The sequence below is a fragment of the Eretmochelys imbricata genome, chromosome 14 (genome assembly GCF_965152235.1).
Source record: "Eretmochelys imbricata isolate rEreImb1 chromosome 14, rEreImb1.hap1, whole genome shotgun sequence".
Lineage (NCBI taxonomy): Eukaryota > Metazoa > Chordata > Testudines > Cheloniidae > Eretmochelys > Eretmochelys imbricata.
In genome coordinates, this window is record NC_135585.1 from 16973088 (window position 1) to 16993722 (window position 20635).

The 20635-nt window shown below is 47.9% G+C and overlaps 2 protein-coding genes across 3 annotated transcripts in view; one reads left to right on the forward strand and one right to left on the reverse strand.

Annotated features, from left to right (window-relative positions):
* The first annotated feature begins 359 nt into the window (after positions 1–359).
* Positions 360–3735, forward strand: LOC144274920 (uncharacterized). Its single transcript, XM_077834018.1, has 3 exons — positions 360–1100; positions 1718–2047; positions 3707–3735. The coding sequence occupies exons 1-3, from the start codon at positions 521–523 to the stop codon at positions 3733–3735; spliced, it is 939 nt and encodes a 312-aa protein (XP_077690144.1). The 5' UTR covers positions 360–520.
* Positions 3736–6234: 2499 nt separating this feature from the next.
* The window catches only part of MXRA7 (matrix remodeling associated 7), a 49077-nt gene continuing 34676 nt past the window's right edge, over positions 6235–20635 (reverse strand). Inside the window, exon 4 of one of the 2 annotated variants that reach the window (XM_077833806.1) lies at positions 6235–6349. In XM_077833806.1, the coding sequence (XP_077689932.1) occupies positions 6235–6349 (115 nt within the window). Of the gene's footprint in view, positions 6350–9668; positions 11607–20635 lie in introns of those variants that run through there. The other variant, XR_013347943.1, reaches the window with a different exon arrangement.

Below are 20635 nucleotides of genomic sequence, written 5' to 3' on the forward strand. Positions count from 1 at the left end.
CATTAAATATTACATTATAAGCCCATTTTTCATCCAAGGAATAGTATTTCCAAACTTTGGACATTCTGCCCTTTCTCCTCCACCATCAGCTACATCACCTGACCTGACTCCCATCCTCTACCTACAACTACAACCTACCTTAACTATATGTAAAACCTGCTCTCCCTCACTCTGCCCTGGTCTACACTAGGACTTTAGGTCGAATTTAGCAGCGTTAAATCGATGTAAACCTGCACCCGTCCACACGATGAAGCCCTTTATTTCGGCTCTTAAAATCGATTTCCTTACTCCACGCCTGACAAGTGGATTAGCGCTTAAATCGGCCTTGCCGGCTTGAATTTGGAGTACTGTGGACACAATTTGACGGTATTGGCCTCCGGGAGCTATCCCAGAGTGCTCCATTGTGACCGCTCTGGACAGAATTCTCAACTCAGATGCACTGGCCAGGTAGACAGGAAAAGAACCGCGAACTTTTGAATCTCATTTCCTGTTTGGCCAGCGTGGCAAGCTGCAGGTGACCATGCAGAGCTCATCAGCAGAGGTGACCATGATGGAGTCCCAGAATCGCAAAAGAGCTCCAGCATGGACCGAACGGGAGGTACGGGATCTGATCGCTGTATGGGGAGAGGAATCCGTGCTATCAGAACTCCGTTCCAGTTTTCGAAATGCCAAAACCTTTGTCAAAATCTCCCAGGGCATGAAGGACAGAGGCCATAACAGGGAACCGAAGCAGTGCCGCGTGAAACTGAAGGAGCTGAGGCAAGCCTACCAGAAAACCAGAGAGGCGAACGGCCGCTCCAGGTCAGAGTCCCAAACATACCGCTTCTATGATGAGCTGCATGCCATTTTAGGGGGTTCAGCCACCACTACCCCAGCCATGTTGTTTGACTCCTTCAGTGGAGATGGAGGCAATACAGAAGCAGGTTTTGGGGACGATGATGATGAGGAGGAGGAGGTTGTAGATAGCTCACAGCAAGCAAGCGGAAAAAACGGTTTTCCCGACAGCCAGGAACTGTTTCTCACCCTGGACCTGGAGCCAGTACCCCCCGAACCCACCCAAGGCTGCCTCCTGGACCCGGCAGGCGGAGAAGGGACCTCCGGTGAGTGTACCTTTTAAAATAGTATACATGGTTTAAAAGCAAGCATGTGAAAGGATTACTTTGCCCTGGCATTCGTGGCTCTCCTGGATGTACTCCCAAAGCCTTTGCAAAAGGTTTCTGGGGAGGGCAGCCTTATTGCGTCCTTCATGGTAGGACACTTTACCACTCCAGGCCAGTAACACGTACTCGGGAATCATTGTATAACAAAGCATTGCAGTGTATGTTTGCTGGCGTTCAAACAACATCCGTTCTTTATCTCTCTGTGTTATCCTCAGGAGAGTGAGATATAATTCATGGTCACCTGGTTGAAATAGAGTGCTTTTCTTCAGGGGACACTCAGAGGAGCCTGTTCCTGCTGGGCTGTTTGCCTGTGGCTAAACAGAAATGTTCCCCGCTGTTAGCCACGGGGAAGGGGGAGGGTTGAGGGGGTAGCCACGCGGTGGGGGGAGGCAAAATGCAACCTTGTAACAAAAGCACATGTGCTATGTATGTAATGTTAACAGCAAGGTTTACCCTGAAAGAGTGTAGCCACTGTTTTATAAAATGTGTGTTTTTGATGTAAGCAGTGTGCAGAAGGGTTACATTAAATACCGCTGTCCCTTTTTTTTCTCCACCAGCTGCATGTGTTTCAATGATCACAGGATCTTCTCCTTCCCAGAGGCTAGTGAAGATTAGAAAGAAAAAAAAACACACTCGAGATGAAATGTTCTCTGAGCTCATGCTGTCCTCCCACACTGACAGAGCACAGACGAATGCGTGGAGGCAAATAATGTCAGAGTGCAGGAAAACACAAAATGACCTGGAGGAGAGATGGCGGGCTGAAGAGAGTAAGTGGCGGGCTGAAGAGAGTAAGTGGCGGGCTGAAGTCAGGGCTGAAGCTCAAATGTGGCGGCAGCGTGATGAGAGGAGGCAGGATTCAATGCTAAGGCTGCTGGAGGACCAAACCAGTATGCTCCAGTTGAGCTGCAGCAAAGGCAGCTGGAGCACAGACTGCCACTACAGCCCCTGTGTAACCAACCACCCTCCTCCCCAAGTTCCATAGCCTCCACACCCAGATGCCCAAGAACGCGGTGGGGGGGCCACCGGCCAACCAGCCACTCCACCACAGAGGATTGCCCAAAAAAAAGAAGGCTGGCATTCAATAAATTTTAAAGTTGTAAACTTTTAAAGTGCTGTGTGGCATTTTCCTTCCCTCCTCCACCACCCCTCCTGGGCTACCTTGGTAGTCATCCCCCTATTTGTGTGATGAATGAATAAAGAATGCATGAATGTGAAGCAACAATGACTTTATTGCCTCTGCAAGCGGTGATCGAAGGGAGGAGGGGAGGGTGGTTAGCTTACAGGGAAGTAGAGTGAACCAAGGGGCGGGGGGTTTCATCAAGGAGAAACAAACAGAACATTCACACCGTAGCCTGGCCAGTCATGAAACTTGTTTTCAAAGCTTCTCTGATGCGTACCGCGCCCTCCTGTGGTCTTCTAACGGCCCTGGTGTCTGGCTGCGCGTAACCAGCAGCCAGGCGATTTGCCTCAACCTCCCACCCCGCCATAAACGTCTCCCCCTTACTCTCACAGATTTTGTGGAGCACACAGCAAGCAGTAATAACAGTGGGAATATTGGTTTCGCTGAGGTCTAAGCGAGTCAGTAAACTGCGCCAGCGCTCCTTTAAACGTCCAAATGCACATTCTACCACCATTCTGCACTTGCTCAGCCTGTAGTTGAACAGCTCCTGACTACTGTCCAGGCTGCCTGTGTACGGCTTCATAAGCAATGGCATTAAGGGGTAGGCTGGGTCCCCAAGGATACATATAGGCATTTCAACATCCCCAACAGTTATTTTCTGGTCTGGGAATAAAGTCCCTTCCTGCAGCTTTTGAAACAGACCAAAGTTCCTGAAGATGCGAGCGTCATGTACCTTTCCCAGCCGTTCCACGTTGATGTTGCTGAAACGTCCCTTGTGATCGACCAGGGCTTGCAGCACTATTGAAAAGTACCCCTTGTGGTTTACGTACTCGCCGGCTTGGTGCTCCGGTGCCAAGATAGGGATATGGGTTCCGTCTATGGCCCCACCACAGTTAGGGAATCCCATTGCAGTAAAGCCATCCACTATGACCTACACATTTCCCAGGGTCACTGCCCTTGATATCAGCAGATCTTTGACTGTGTGGGCTACTTGTATCACTGCAGCCCCAACAGTAGATTTGCCCACTCCAAATTGATTCCCAACTGACCGGTAGCTGTCTGGCGTTGCAAGCTTCCACAGGGCTATCGCCACTCGCTTCTCAACTGTGAGGGCTGCTCTCATCTTGGTATTCATGCGCTTCAGGGCAGGGGAAAGCAAGTCACAAAGTTCCATGAAAGTGCCCTTACGCATGCGAAAGTTTCGCAGCCACTGGGAATCGTCCCAGACCTGCAACACTATGCGGTCCCACCAGTCTGTGCTTGTTTCCCGAGCCCAGAATCGGCGTTCCACAGCATGAACCTGCCCCATTAGCACCATGATGCATGCATTGGCAGGGCCCATGCTTTCAGAGAAATCTGTGTCCATGTCCTGATCACGCACGTGACCGCGCTGATGTCGCCTCCTCGCCCGGTATCTCTCTTCCAGGTTCTTGTGCTGCATATACTGCTGGATAATGCGTGTGGTGTTTAATATGCTCCTAATTGCCAAAGTGAGCTGAGCGGCCTCCATGCTTGCCTTGGTATGGCGTCCGCACAGAAAAAAGGCGCGGAACGATTGTCTGCCGTTGCTCTGACGGAGGGAGGGGCGACTGATGACACGGCTTACAGGGTTGGCTTCAGGGAGCTAAAATCAACAAAGGGGGTGGCTTTACATCAAGGAGTATTTCAGGCAGGACTTCACGGAGGGTTCCAATAAGAAATGGTGCACCTAAGTTATTGTTCTTATTGGAACAAGGAGGTTAGCCTGGCCTCTGATTGATACATGGCTAGATTTACCTCGCTGTACCTTCTCTGTGAGTGACTGCAGTGTGATCTAGAGGAATGAGTCCCCTAGACAGGGGAAGGGGGGAAGCAAATGAGTACAAAACAAATCTGGTCTATTTCTTGTTTTGATCCACTCCATCTATCTTTTACATCTTTGGCTAGCAGGAGACGATGCAGAAGGACTGCATGCCATCCACATCTCATGGCTGCTCGGCAGAAGATGGTACAGTATGACTGCTAGCCATCCTCATCTCTTGCCTGCCCGGCAGAAGATGGTACAGTACGACTGCTAGCAATCCGTATCGCCTGCCTGCTCACCATAAGACGGTTCAATAGGACTGACTGCAGGACTAAAGAGAATGACCTGGTCAAGTCACTCCAAATTTAGTCCCTGCGCCCATGTCTGCCCAGGCGCTCCCAGCCGACGTGGCCAGGAGCACCTCGGACACGACGAGGACGGCTACCAGTCGTACTGCACCATCTGCTGCCAGAAGGCAATGGGTTGCTGCTACTGTGTAGCAATGCCGTACCGCGTCTGCCAGCACCCAGGAGACATACGGTGACGGTTACCTGAGCGGGCTCCATGCTTGCCGTGGTATGGCATCTGCACAGGTAACTCAGGAAAAAAGGCGCGAAACAATTGTCTGCCCTTGCTTTCACGGAGGGAGGGAGGGAAGGGGGGCCTGACGATATGTACCCAGAACCACCCGCGACAATCTTTTAGCCCCATCAGGCATTGGGATCTCAACCCAGAATTCCAATGGGCAGCGGAGACTGCGGGAACTGTGGGATAGCTACCCACAGTCTAACGCTCCGGAAGTCGACTCTAGCCTCGGTACTGTGGAAGCACTCCGCCGAGTTACTGCACTTAATGCACTTAGAGCATTTTCTGTGGGGACACACACACTCGAATATATAAAACCGATTTCTAAAAAAACGACTTCTATAAATTCGACCTTATTCCGTAGTGTAGACATACCCTCTGTTTCACAAAGGACTATGACATAGATGTAAATCAGTTTCTCACTGTGCTTCCCATCCTCTTGCCTCTGTCCAAAGATCATTTTCAAAGATGGTCACTGTCTTGCTTCCACTCAAAAATTCCAATGGAAGTGGCATTTTCTGCTGCTGCATAATGCAATGAGAAAAACAGCAGTTGCCCCATACTTTTATGGAGAAGCAAAATTGGGGGTGGGGGGAATGAAATTTCCCAAACTGAAATGGAAAAGTTATTTGCATGAAACATAGCTTGACTGAACATTCTGTTCCACGTAGGTTTCGATGGTGATTATAGATGCAGACTATGCCCATAAGCAGATAGTTGGTCTGGGTGACAGCAAAAATGCACTTACAGAAGTTATTCACATACTGTGCCTGGCAGCTTTATCCTCCTTCAGAATCACTGGTTTCCAGCCAAAAAACTTTAATGAATCATCTGACATCAGCCCTATACTGTCTGAATAATCGATAGGCATGATCCTGACTGACCGTATATGCTGCATTTGAGAGCATATTCTCCACCGTGGGAAAACAGACACATGCTAGCTCTGCTTGAACCAGTGCACCAAGAATAGCAGCGTGGCTGTGGTGGCCTGGGCAGCGGCTCCGTCTAGCTGCCCGAGTATGTACACAGGGGGTTGAACATGATTGTACTTGTGTGGCTAGCCCAAGCTGCTTCCTGTACCACAATGGCTCAAGCTCCTGTGTGTGTCTGTCTATGAACACTGGGAAACACACTCTCAGCTGCAGTGCAGATATACCCTAAAGGGGTTACCTCCCATTTTATCCACGTTAAAGTGTGCAGCCGCTGCTGTTTTACTTTACTCTGATTCCTTCAGACACCAAGATGATGGAGGATCAGAGTGAAGAAATACATACTTACAAGGCATACTCAGAATACAGTTACAGATTTCACCATGCTGTATGGGCTGGCTCTTACTAACTGGTCAGAAAGAGTTGAAATATCTCTGCATGAGATGAAAATACAGCAATAGCTCCTTTAGGAAAACCAGTAAAGATAGAAATTACAAGTCTTTGAAATATTTTAAAGAGGCCTATTCATTTTTGCAAACCATCCAAAATATGAAACCGATTATGCATTTAGTGACAGTTTTATAGCACTAGTCTCCAGTGTCTCATATGATAAGGGCTGAGGCAGCTGGCAGGCCATAGACTGTAATGGCTGTGAGCCTACATGTCATAAAGTTTAAGCTGCTCCTTCATGTCTCCTTCCGTCATCTCTCCAAATGTCTCACTGTTTTCCTTCATGAGCCTGAAGATGGCAGTCAGCTGCTCTCTCTGAACCCTGTCAAGAAGAAAAGTAAAAAGAGAAATAGCCACCCTCCAAGAGGCACTGTGAACAGCAATGATGGAGTCAAATGACACATGACGCTCACCTTACGAGTCCTGTTGACTTCAGCAAATCTGTGCATATAAAATTAGCAGAATTTGACCCTTAATACCCACTCCTCAAACACACACACACACACACACAATCCAACTCTTTAAAGTAACCAGCTTTATTCCCAGACATACCCCCTTATTTTGAGCTTTCTTAGGGCTTGTCTACAGACACTCTTCTATTCTGAAATAAGAGTGTCTACACATGGAGTTATTCTAGAATTGTTATTGCACTTTAAATGTTACCTTAATCCAAATTAACTTTCAAGTGTACACAAGCCGTTAGTCTGCTACTGGGAAATGAGTGATCAGAGAGAGAAGTCATTCTTGCATTGGGGTTTACTTGGTTTTTTTTCCAGTGTTGAGTAATGGGCATCAGGAGTTGGCCCTGAACCTAGCACATGGACATATTCTGTTATATCTACCCCTAATTTTTTTTAAGGGAAAGGAGGAGAGGGTTCTGTTTCATTACTAGCTGGGATTGGTTACAGGACTGATGTGGTCTCACTGCAAGCGAGTTCCCCACCTATTACATGCAGTCCTTGGCTCTCCTGCCTCAGATTATGAGAACTAAAGGAGCCGTGGTGTTATGACTGTAACAAGGGCGGAACAAGGCTTTGCTATTATATAAACCTCAAAGCTCTTACTGCCCTTCTATCCCTCATGAGAACAGAGTCTGTTGACCCACAGCAGGTCAGAAATGCAGAGCTGGTGCTGTCCACACAGATTCAAACGCCCCCAGCATCACTGGTCCCTGGTGCAGGCTGCTGACAGTGGGTGGAGGATTGGCCTTCAGTCTCTGCGGTCCCAAAACCCACCTTCCCAGGATTCTCTGCTTCTGGCACAGCCAGCCCTCCTGTCTATAGTAGTAGATTCTCATTCCAGTGGCCAAACCTATCCTCACAAGTCTCTTCCTTACCTCCCAGATATTCTGGCACCCTGCCCTGGTAATAAACTCTAGGGACTCTTTTGCCGCAGCTGAGACAGACAACGGGAGAGTGTGCAGCAAGAGTTTTCGCTAACAAATGAAAGCATCAGAATTTTGTTTCACTCCATGGTGACGATACCACCATGGAATGAGTCTCTGGAGGTTGTGCTGGGAAGCAGATATTGCAAGTGGCAATCTCACAAGCACAGGAAGATGGACGATCAGAACTCAGCTGGTGTTAAGCTATGTCTTCACTGCACTAAAAGCTGTGATTTTACATCAAGATAGCGATATCAACGTAAAATCCTAGGGGAGACAAGTCCATATAGCTAGATGAGGTCGATCCTATAACCCCCACCCCCCAACCTGGGGTTAACCTCAACTAGATACAAAGAGTTAAAAATTACCTGTGTTTTGTCTCCACTAGGATTTTACCTCAAAATAGGTATCTTGAGTTAGTTACTTTGATGTAGAAATACACCTTTTTTGGTAGTGAAATCACAGTTTTAGGAATATGGCTGCATAAAACTTAAGTGGGAAGCTGCTTAGAAGTTGTGGCGATGAGAGTGGTATAAATGTCTAGAGCAGACAAAAGACCTGAAAAGCTCTGTGTAGCTCAAAAGCTTGTTTTTTTCGCCAATAAAAAAATATTACCTCACCCCCCATCTCTCTCTAGAGAAGACAGAAGCAGTTTCAATTTGTGGGGAAACAACAGAGCAGAGCATTGGTCCATCAACAGCAATCCCACTGGGAATTTTGCATTAAAAACCAAAATCAATGGTAGATGAGCCATCGTCACAGGTGAACAGAAGAGCTTTCAATCTGGGAAGCACAACCTGGAACTGGAAGTTTGTGCATGTTCCTTACACCTACTGATAAACATTAATAATACCAATCAGAAGTGGTGACAAGTGAGCTGCATTTCCCACCCTGCTTTAACTTTGGTGCTATCAACATTGTGGGGGAAACAGAATTCTGAAAAAGCAGAGCTTAGCAAACAGAAGCAGCTATTGTGCCAGTTACTTTGTTCTACAATCAAAATGCATGTGGCTGTAGCATTTAAAGACTATATATATTCTGTTAATGAGCTAGGATCTTTTGTTATGAAATGAAATCTTCTCTGTACAGCCTTGGCTTGGAGCAGTCGTTATACCCCTGCTGAACCAATGGAATCTCAAGTCTATAACCCTCAAGAATCCCATTGTCTCTCATATACTTTTCTCACTTACAAGAGAATGCATTAAACTGACCTTTTCAGAATATGAAAAAGGAAGGGAGACACAGCAGTTACAGATCCTCATATTTTATTTCAGAACTTCATTCGATTCCAGGGGGGCATATCTCCTATCTAGTCTGGAGAAATTCAGTATGTGTTCTTCTCCTTACACAGGCACCGTTGAAGTTTATTCCAGCTGGGAACAAAAATTAGTTCTGGTTCTTTTCCTTATTGTTCCCAAGCAGCTTAATAGATTGTGAAAAAGTCTAAACACAATTGCAACTTTCAGTGACCTATACTTCTTTTCTAGTATGGTCACAGAAAAGTCTCAATGTGTTTTTTTGTTTGTTTTTGTTTTTACCCAATATCAATGCACTTGGCTTTCACTCATCACTGACAGAATAGGCGAAGGCTGGGATTTTCAAAACAGCTGAACTCTTGTTGAAAATCAATGGTAGTTCTGCTCCTTATTCCCTTAGCTCTTTGAAAATTTCAACTCAAGATTTTCAGAAGTAATTAATGATTGGAGGCACCTCACTTGAGACCCTGCAAATGGACCTGATTTTCAGAAAGTGCTGAGGACTCACCTTCTGAAAATCAGGTCTCTGTACAGGGTTTTGGCTACCCAAAAATGGAGGCTCCCAAAATAATCTTGTCACATTTGAAAATCTTGGCCAAAGATTCTGCAATTGGAACTTCACGAATACTACAGATGGTGCAGGAGCAAAAACAGAGTCCAGCTCATCTCTCCCAGCTTCACTGACTCTGCCTGGCTCCAACAGAAGTAAAATCAAAAGGTTTCAGGGTGAGATTTTTAACAGTGTTGGCCGAACTCTGCTCCCACTGAAGTCAATGGAACTAGTTGTGGAGTAAGATATCCTTATTCACAGAGTGACATCACAGTCTGGCCCTCTGTCACTAAAGTCCTGACTCTGGGCACGTATAGGAAGCAAATCTGCTGAGTAAGACTTTACAATTTCTCTGTCGCTTTCCACAGCAGTAACACCCTGTAAAAGCACCATGATTATTTCGCTGCAGCAAGGACAGTGTCTTCCTCCACATTCTGTGTGACACCAAGTCCTTATTGGGTATTTTCACGTGAATAAGAATTCCCTGCTAGTGCAGCAAAAGCAGTGAAAGATATGGGATGCAGGTGTAATGCTATAAATCATCACTAGAGAAGTTCTGTGGAAGAGAGAAGGAGGGGAAAAAAGCAAAAGGTATAAACAACACAATGCCCATCCAAATAAACTATTCAAAGATTTATTGAACTGAACAAAGGCAATTTACAGTTTCAAGCCACTAGAATTACAGTCCTGTGTATAAGAGCCACCTTCAGATGAAAAAAAAAAAAAAAAAAAAAAGGTAAAAAAATACCCAGACAGCCTTTTTGTTGTTGTTAAAGAAATAGCTTAACTCGCTGCCACTTGCAAAATCTGGGCTCAGCTATAGACTTTGCTTGCTTGATGTACATTTTGCCGTATAACTTAAACATATCTGTATATAAGGCATTCTTTGCATAGTCACATGCTTGGAACGTCAAATCTGCCAGCCAGCACGAATTGGAGACAGAATGGCCAGTCACATTGGGTACCTTGAAGCAGAGCGGCCTTGTGTGTCTAGGATTCATAAGCAATCCATTTAATGTGCTAGCAGTTACCGGCTTGGAAGGGGCAGCTTCCTTAAAGCTGAAGCCTCCGGCTGTTTGTGAAATGAGCCCTTTTTACAGACAAACATTCTCCAAACCCAGGCGCGGCAAAGAACGACCGAGTAAATAGTTTCAAGTATTGTCTGTGTAGGAATAAAACAAAGCAGCCTGGTTTTTTATATGCTTGAAGCTTTAGCTAAGAGGCGGCCTTTCCACAAAAATGAAGGGAAGCTTGGAGGACAGATTCCAACTATGCTGTAATGCTGCAGGACAGGAAGTGATATCACCAGAGGACTCAAAACCCTCTTCCCATGGAAGGACTTCCAGCAAACCAACCCGACCCTATTTGAAGTTAGAACTCAATTGAGCGGGTGCTGATGCCCAGCAGAGCTCATCTCCTGTATATGACAAGGCTCAGAAGAGGAGCTGAACCTTGGGCAAAGCAGGCAGGCCAGCAACAGTGACAAAAGGGTATGGGAAAGAGAAAGGGGTATTAGAACAGTAAGGTGGTGTGGAGAAGGGAACGGGAAACGCTGTTGGCACCCCCAGAAACTCATCATAATCCAGAGGGAGCCCTCAATTTCAGGGCTACCTCCTCCACCCTCTCCCTCTTGGGAACTGGAGCAGGGAAAAGTAAATCCAGGCACTACCAATCGTTAACAAAGCTTGGGCTCCTCAACGGGAAGTCACCACAAACAGTAGAGCTACAAGACAAACCAATCTCACTTCTCAGGTCTGCCCTCTACCTAAACTAAAGGATCAGCTCTCTGCTGAAATGATTACAGAGCAAGATTAAGTCAGTCCAGCGATAGTCTGTCAAACCCCGCCCCCCTCCCAATGTTAAACAATGTTTTAAATCTCCAGCTGTAATTTTCAAAGCTAAAGGATGAGTTTGGTCCCTGGAGGAAATGGCTTGGATACTCGGGTACAACATCTGGGTAGATCTAAGATAACATCTGGCTTTTGCCCATTTCCTCTAAAGGAACAATACAGATTTCAGGGTAGGGCAGACAGAGTGTGATTAACACAACTCAGCAGACTTACTGAATTTTTGGTGTTCACTCTGGGTTCTGTTTGGGGGGTCTCAGTCCCATATTAGGTCTTGAACCCCCAAACACAATTCCAGTCATGGCTCTAGCCTGGTCGCATCCAGGAACCCAAGCAAGAGATTCTCCTTAACCTTGATACCACAAGGAGTTATTATGAAGAACCCAACTTCAGCCAAGGAGAAAGTCCCGAGTTTTGAGGGTTTATTGTTTTTTCTTTTGTTTGTGTGTTTGGTTGGTTTTGGTATTTCTCTCAAGCCTTTAAGATGCCAAGGGAAAAGCCTTTAGGAGGAGGTTAGGGATAACTTCATATAGTCTTCAGTTCTGCAAAGAGAAACAAGGAGAAAAGAAGAGAATTCATTTCAGTCATTTCACCTTTTGAGTTTGGTTTGTTAATTATTTTTGTAACGAGCAAGGGAAAAGGACTTGGTGCTGGAGGGGGAGGCAAAGAAAGTTTCTGATTCACAAAGAGCCATTTGCAGACTGTAGTGCCTCAAAGTAAGAGGCTTTTTGCTTCATCAATTGCAGCAAGATAGTCTAAACCCAAACAACAGAGTAAGCCAAAAAAAATGACTGCATGCCCTCTTGATTGGTACCCAGTACAATTCAGACCCTTCTGACCTACAAATTGGGTGCTGTGGCAGCTCCAGAGCAACTGGATTACCTGCCTGGCTCAATATTCCTCAGCACACGCCAAGCCAACGGGGGGAAGTAAGCCCTGTGGTGAACACGCGACTGCTTCGCTAACAGTCTCATGCTATCGGCAGCAGGCTTGAGCACGCAAAGACAAAGACTGTTCTTTCTAAAATCTTCCTCCAGAAAAAATACCTATTGCTCTAGTGCTGCCTGTCCCTTTTGTATTAAACAGGACATAGTCACATGGCAGGCCCTGGGGGGGAGGAGGGGGGTGTCAATCCATAAACACGACTACTCTGCTTTTCATTGGAGGATCTCGGATTGCTTTGGGAGTGGTGAAGCTCAGCACCTGCCAAGGAGGTAGGGAAGATGCTTTGGACTAATATTCTAGATGGACAGACTGAGGTGCAGAGAGGCTAAATGACTTTTCCAAGGTCTCATATCAAGTCATTGCCAGAGCCAGGGCTAGAACACAGTAGTTCTGTCACTGCTCTCTGGCTCTAACCATTAGGAATTCTCCATTCGTGGAAAGGCTAAGCTTTGTCTCTAGACTACTGTTCATACTTTTTATAGGATGCCTCTCAGAGCAGGCAGGGATAACCTCCAAGGGTAGGAAGGCAAGTCCAAACATGCCTCAACTCTTCAGCTGCATGCCCACTTCTTTCATAGACTAAGTCCCATTTGGCATATTTCTGCTGCTAATTTCAGTTGAAGTAGATCTCCACACCTATAACGTAGTAGTGTCTTCAGCATCAGGCAGGGGTACAGTCCCCCCGTGCAAAATACCCTCACCTCCCAACAGGTAAGTGAGCCTAGTTTATGGGCTAGATCCAGACTGGAGATGCACACTGAGCATCAGTCAAGCTTCTCTACTACCGGGCTGTGTACAAGCAAGCTTAGCAGCTGCCCAGTTTAGAATAAAGGAAATACTTCAGAGGGGATAATCGCTCTAGAGGATTCACTGTGCAGGGGGAGTGAGGGGGGTGGGGGTCAGGTCATTATTACCCTGCCATGGTTGGGAAGAGAAGGAGAATCAGATTCCATAATTCAGGGAATGAGCTGATTGCTGTAGGGGCCAGGAACGATTTTCCTCTCTACTGCCAGAAAGGTACAGCATTGTCCATCTGGCTAAGTGTATCGATTTGTGAGTGTCTGGGTTGGGAGGATCCTGGGATGGGGGGTTCCCCTTTATCCAAAGCCTCAGGTGTCTGGAATCCTACCTCTGGCAGTGGCTGATAAGATGGGATATTATTGTGATCTGGTAGGGCAAACCATATGGCCCAGATCCCCATTTACACTAGCCCCTTTACACCACTCTGGTGCTTTAAAGTAGGAGCAAATCACATTTACACCTTCTTTAAGGTGCCAGCATGGGGTAAAGGGACCGTAATGTAAATGAGAACCTTGCCCTGTGTTTCCATGGACAGGTGGAAGCCAGACTCCCTGTTCTGGACTGGCCCATGGCTGTATGCATTGTGGGAGTCTCTTAGCAGACCTCTCCACCTAGGACCCGGGCCACTGCAGCTGTTAGATGATTAAAGCACAAAACATCTCTTTCAAAAAGCAGCCAGGGTGATATGTCTCCTATTCCAGCCCCCTCCCTTCCTACCCTTCATCCCCAAACAAGCTGGGAAGGGGAGAGTCAGACTGCCACATACTGTCTGGGCCTGGCATCAAAGGTTGAGTGTCTCCTCAAGAGAGTCGCTAATGGAGGTCCACACTCCTCACCCCACACTTTCATCTAAGGCTAAAAAACCTCTCTATGCCAAATGCTATTAACCCGATTGCACATGAATTCACATGGTGCTAAAGGCTCAGTTTAGGCTCCTTCTTTACAGGGAGGCCCATCCCTTCAGCAGGGACAGGAATTGTCCAAATGCTCCCTGCCCAAGGGCCAGATTGGTAACTCGCCCAGAACTGCACCCAGCTGGTATAGCAGAGGCACCTTCACCTAGCACGAGGGGAGGTTTGGATGCTGCAGGTCCCAGAAGGCCATGCTCCACCTTGATCCCAGCAGAATCCCGTCAGGCGGGGACATGCCATCTCCGTGGGTGGCACCTCCCGAGGAGAGATGGGGGCAGGTGCAGGCCAGGCCGTTAGAATTCTATGGAGTGCTCCGGCCCTGCTCTTTGGTCCCCTCTAAGTGAAGGAAATCAAGACTTCTGGTCACGGACCTCCCTCTTCACAGGTAGAGCAGAGTCTCCGGTGCCGCCCCTTCCCACAGCTGATGTGGCACAGCAGGGGTGCAGTAGGAAGAGTGTAGAAGTTACTCCAGTCAATGTGAGGTAACAGGACTCCATACTATGCACCCGCTGGAGGAGTTCCTACAGTCCAGGCGTTAGACTAGGTAGGGTGGAAATGGTGGCACCACAGCTTACCCATGGAGGACACAGAATCAGGGGAGAAGCACTATCTAGCAACTGGCCAGTGGGACTGGAGCCAAAAGCTCCCGAGTCCCTTTCCTTCCTTTTCCGTTTCAAATGCCTCCCTCCTCCACCCTCCATCATGAACACATCGGGGTTTAGTTGAAACCTGAAGCTTCCTCTCGGACTTTGGGAAGAGTCCTTTAGGCTTTCTGTGGCTCTGTTTCCTCATCCAAATGGGACTGACTACCAGCCTCCGGGGAGAGCGGGATAGCCTAAGCAGTGCTGACAGAGCAAAGGGGAAGGCACTTTCCATGCACTGGCTGAAGGGGACAGGGATGTGGCACTGTGAGGTCAGCTAAGTTGTCCTTCAGACACATGAAAAACACACCAGATGGGCCAGCTATTAAGCACTTGGATTAACCCTTGCTAAACATTGAGGTGCAGACCCAGACTTTCAGGGGATATGGTGTAGCTCCCAGCGCAGGTTCCGTTTGCTCACTGAAGGAGATAGGAATGCCTTTGCAGGCTGCATACGGTGGCAGCTGATTAACTTAGGCCCCGATTTTCAGAAGCGTTGACTTTGCCTGGAGCACCAGCTGCTCAGCCTCTGGTGTCTATGAAATCCAGAAAGGAGAAGCAGAAGCTTGGCTGGCTCCATGAAGGGCCAACCCCCTCCCAGTCCAGAGTGAAAACACGCTTGATCCTGATGGGATGTCAATGAGGAAGGGCCACCGGAACTGGGTAGACCAGGGCATTGGGTGGAAGAGTTTCTCTCAGCATCCCAGCCCACCTTTGGCCTCCCAGTTCTTCCTGTGAGGGATGTTCCCACCGCCACCTTTCCTCCATACCATCCCTTGCAGGTACTGAGCCCCTTTTTAATTACCATCTTAAACTTGGTACATGGTCCGGCTCACAAGGGGTGCCCAGTATATCAAACTGCCTCCCATGGCTGGGTCCTTAACTGTTCTCCTTGATTCACCACAGCCCTCTGAGGTTATGTTGAGTATGAGGAAGGGGGCATCGAACCTGAGTTCTCTGGCTGCTTCTGCCGGTGGGTGAGGCATGGAGAGACTGCTTCAGCATAGAGAAAACATTAGAGACCGCTGACGCTTAGAAAGAGAGACGAAGAGGGAAGGTAAAGGGCTATGGAACAAGCTTTAATCAATGGGAATCCAAATGCCTCCTGCAGCATGGAGTTAACAAGAAGTCAAAAGGCTAAATACACAAAGTGACCTCCAGAAGTACCCACCCTATCCATCATTTCACAGGGACACTAGGCAAGTGGTATTTTGAAAAGAGTTTACATGATTTAGGACCACAAGCCCCATTGACTTTCAGTAGGACTAGTGCTCCTGGGGCTTGTCTACACTGAAAATGCTACCGCGGCACAGCTGCAGAGCTTCAGTGTAGACGCGTCGTAGGCCGACGGCAGGAATTCTCTGGTTGGTGTAGGTAATCCACCTCCCCGAGAGGTGGTAGATAGCTTGATGGAAGAAATCTTCTGTTGACCTAGCGCCTTCTATACCGGGGTTCAGGTTGGCTTAACTACATTGCTCAGGAGTGTGGATTTTTCACACCCTTGACTGACAGAGTTAAACCGACTGACTTTTCTAGTGTAGACCAGGCCTACGTCCCTTCAGCTCCTGAAAATCCTGCCCAAAGGGCCAGACTCCAAAGTGATGAGTAAAGTGGAGCAAAAGGCAGACTTATGGGTACTTCTGGCCCCTTGGCATATAAATTACACCAGGTTTTGGCTTTACACCTACTTATTGGCTTGTAACTTATGCATTGTCTGGGTATTCAGCCCACGTTCCTCTACAGGCACCCGCTGCTCCCTGCTATGGGAGAATGCAGGTGTGCCAGAGGTTTGAGACTTCCAGTGAGTTAGGAGATGGAGAATGGCAAGCTGCCCACGGGAACACAGGACTAAGCAAAGCAGAAGCTGATGAAGACAGGTCATGAATAATGGACCGGGGAGACACAGAGAAGCAGCCATGAGCCAGACGAGAATTGGGGAGCTGAGCAGAGACAGGAAAAGAATCCAGCAGCTCAAAGCGGGACCCATATTCTCAGCCCAACACAGTGAAAGAGAAGAGACTCGAAACCTATGGAAAAAGCTGCCAGGAGCTCTCAAAGCTCCCCCGTTGATACACACAGGACACGGGCAATATTTTCTACATGTGACTCTTATGATTTTTTTACGTGCAGCACCCCATTTGTAGAGGGTGTTCTACTAAACAGGGGAGAGGGGGCTGCTTTCTTCCAAGAGGACTGTGTGATCCCCTGCCCCAGAAAAGTTTAAGTCTGAGTATTAAGCGTGGGGAGGGAAACGGGGATTTTTCCATTACGCTGTTGGCTCTCGGTTATGGAAGCATCATGTGCGGCTCCGGATCATAGTTAAGGCTGCAGTGAGATTAGTGGCCATATTGAAAAACAATAAATGGGCCAGAGCTTAACTCTTTTCGATTAGAAGACCTTTTTGGTAGGGACTCAGTGGGAAGAGGTAAATATTTGGCCAGAAAAGGGGAGGGGAGGGTTGGCACTTCTGCAGCTATGCCTGGGGACAGGTTAGCCCCAACTGCAGTGTGGGCCCAACATAGACCCAACGGAGAAACACAGGACTCCTATCAGGGATGTGGTAGGGAGGGGAAAACATTTCTTGGCGTTGGACTTTTTTTTGGCTGAATGGCAATATGCATTGCATTGCCTATAATGCTCTCTGCTGCTAGACAGGGCCATCATTCTGACCTAAATAAAACAGCAGGTGCCAACCCCTTCTCCTCACTGCTTGTCCCTCGCCCCAGGACACCTATCGTGCTGCAGAAGATGAAAAGCAAAAAAAGGAACAGCAACAAAAAAACTTACCAGCCTCTCTCATCCAAAAGAAGCGCCATGCTGGACAGGAAAGCACAGCTGCCAAAGAAGGGGCCAGGGAGAAAGCAAGCAGCAAAGGGGAAGAGATGAAGGAGGAAGGGAAAATGCCCATCCCATCCCCATGCTACACAAAGGAGAAAGCAAGCAGAATGCACTGATGAGCAAGCAGAGGGGAGCATGCGATGGACATGGTAGGAGAGCCCAGGAGCTGGGAATGCTAATGGAGACCTGTCCAGCTACAGCCCCACCCCCTGTGCACCCTTGGGGGAAACAGTAATGGAGGAGTTTGAAATATACCCAGCGAATAGACTGTCAGAGCGTCAACCAGCCCCTTGCAGCCCTTGTCCGTTCTGGAGGAGTCGCCACCACTGCTCTCCAGTTTAAAACCACCACCTTCCCTCTATATGTCCAGCTGCACCCCCGTTTCGATCCTAGGTTCATGTCGCGATGCTACATCATGGCAGGGTCTCTTCTCCCCATCCTTAACTAGGGGTGAGCGCAGACTGGAAAACCAGCTCTCCCACCCCGTCCCTTTGAATTTCAAGAACTTCAGATTCAGGCAAGACCCAAAGTGGAAAGGGGCCAATTTTCCAGTTCTAAATTGAGGCCCAAGAGAATGGAAATCTCATGAGATCAGCTCATAATATATTATAACTCCCCTGGGGCTGGACTCCAGTTTAGCCTTGAACCCTAGCCTAAGCCTAAACCAGATCCAAGTATCACCCCCTCAGCTCATTTCTACTAAGAACTTGGCAGCAGAGTGGAGGGGAGGGGGACATTCAGAAGGAGGGAAAGAATTTCCCCCCAAAGAGTTCAACTGGTTGGTTGGATAATGAGTCCACTTCCCCCAGTTGGGACAATCCCCCCCCCCAGCATCTTTCTGCAGCCTCCCCAGCCTTGAGCAAGGCAGGGATTTCTCAAAGCAATTGCAGATTTGGCTGCACAACGCACATGAAATATGCAGGGTGGGATAGAGAAGCTACAGTCTAGTGGATCGTTTAGTCCCTAATTCCAGTGGCTCCCACTAAGTAGCAAACTCACATACTAAGGAATCTTGCCTCCCAATGAGTTTGTCCTACTTGTGGGTTTGAAGTCCGGATCCAAATCAAAAGGGTTCACTTTGCCCTGTAGAGGGCGCTCCTACTCCAGGCATATTATGGCTTTGCTGGAAAAATAACCCCTGAAGCTCGAAGGATGGGGAGGAATTCGCACGCTCAGGATCAGGGTTCCACTTCTCCTTCCTGACCAACCTCACCCTTGGGCAAATCTGGGGGCGAACATCTTCCCCCAACCCATTCTGACATTAATACAAGCTGGGCTTAGCTGACATCCTAAAGTTGCAGCCAAGAATGTCTGGAGTGTTATGGGTTGCCCCTTTCTATGCCTGCAGCCCACGCAAGAATTAGAAGCATCTATGATGTTTGAGTTGACACCCACCAGTGAAAGGTGATTATGCTGAAAATACAGCTGCCACCCTTTCTCTCTCCAACTGACAGGGATGACCCTGTTTCCCCCCTAGGATTAGAGACCCTACAGGGTACTTCTGGCTATGTTCACCTTCTCCTAAGCCCCTGGAATGAGGGGTGGAGGAGGGAGAAGAGACCCTCCCACAAACACTCATGCTGAGTCAAACACACTTGCTCTCTCCTTTCTCCAGCCCAGGTCAGCCAATGAATCTGGGAAGGGAGGCGTGTTAAGAAAGGCACAGACTCCTGGCGGGGGCTGACTCCTGTGTCCCACTAACGTCCACACTAGTTTTGCCAAGCACTTTACCAGGACCAGGCTCTGGGCCAAGAAAAGAGGTCACAAAAGGATTAACTGACCAAAAGGAATTATTCCTCTTTAAAAACACCGGTCTGCCAGCCCTGCAGAAGTTTACAGAGTTGGGTGAAGTCCTGATCATCTTCCTGCCCAGTTGCAAAAAATTCTTTTTGGACTTGGAGCAAAGTTTGGGAAGCAGCTGACAAAGGCTACTTTAAAAATAGTCAGTGTATCTCAGTCACTGTAGTTGCATTTAAGAGCACTGCCTGTACCCCCTTGTGGCCCAGCCACCCAGGACAGCTGCACCTGTGCCAGCACCTCATGGAGCCAGGTTAAACCATTACAAGCAGTGATTTGCACGGGTACAGCATGAAACCGGGGTAAACCACACCAGTGAAAATTGTGGATTAGCCTGTTTGCACCAGTGGTTTGCATTGGGGCAGCTACACTTATGGCTGGCAACTGATGGCCAGAACTGGGGCAAATCACTAGTGCAGAAGACAAGACTTAAGAAACAGGATCTGGCAAACCACGTTTAGCCAAAACATTCACCAGTCTGGTCACCTCCTTCTGTTTTTCTGAGAAGTGCCTCTATTTTTAAGACTGAAATGATCAGAGACAGGAAATTGCAGCAGCTAGTACATTATATACTCCTCCCCATATCAGGGCATTTAGGGCAGATTTAGGGATAAATCCTCAATTTGGATCAAGCAAAGTGGTGCAAAAATATCTGCAGTTTTGAGGCAATGCGGGGTGGCATGAAGCAGAAATGGCTTTCTATTAAATAACCCTTTCTGCTGCATTCCCTTCCCCTTTCCTGCATGGGGCTGACAACTCCTCCAGGCACAGACAAGAGATGCTATCAGATAAACAACCAAAACGCCTTTCTGTGCGACTTTAGCCAGCACAACCTAAGGCACAACTTGCGATGGCTCCGTCATCCAGGCTGTGACCCTCGTTTTCAAACTTGGGGGGCTAAAGTGGATTTAGGGGCCTAACTTCCAAGTTTCAAAGGCCAAGCACACAAGCGTGACAGACAGAGCCTAAGAGATGCTGAGCACAAGTGGCTTTTACTGCAGAGGTCACAGCTGCTCAGTACAGGCCAGATCAAGACATAGCTAGAGGAGGCAAAGGTCTGTATATCCTGTTTCTCTAGATCAGTTTGTGCTGCTGATGGAAAATGAGATGGGGGCACAGAGGAGAGTAGATTTATTAATTTGTTATGAGGAGGGAGTGGGGGGGTGAGGGAGGTGGGACAGACATGGTTACTTCATTTAAAAACAAAACAAAACAAAACATACTAGCAGAGGTTATCAGGTGGTACCACTACTTCTAAGAAACATCATCTCCTTACCAAAAAGATTTGCAAGAATGTTTGTGGCCGAGGACCTAAGGTACTTGCTACAGGGATGTGAGGTCAGAGGTCAGTTCAATCCTGCAATATAAACGCAGCAAACCTGGGTCATATCAAAACAGCAGCATTGTCAGGAGGTGCCTGGCAGCGGGGCGGTGGGGAGAGGAGAAGGGGGGAGGATGTAAAGGGGTATGAGGCAGGACGAAGGAGGCGGCTGAGCTGCACTGCTACTCTCAACTGATCTGCTTAGCATCTTACCTGTGGGCAGCTCTGCCCCAATATAGCAGCTAGAGAAGAGGAAGCTGTGAAGCCTGAAATGAAAAGTTGCTGACGCCACAGCCGAGATCCAGAAGACAAGAAAC

Excerpts from the sequence above, each read along its gene's own strand:
- LOC144274920 (XM_077834018.1), top strand. The coding sequence starts at position 521 with ATGCAGAGCTCATCAGCAGAGGTGACCATGATGGAGTCCCAGAATCGC. Across the intron at positions 1,101-1,717 it reads AGGCGGAGAAGGGACCTCCG|CTGCATGTGTTTCAATGATC; the intron begins GTGAGTGTACCT and ends TTTCTCCACCAG. Across the intron at positions 2,048-3,706 it reads GCTGCTGGAGGACCAAACCA|GTTCTTGTGCTGCATATACT; the intron begins GTATGCTCCAGT and ends TCTCTCTTCCAG.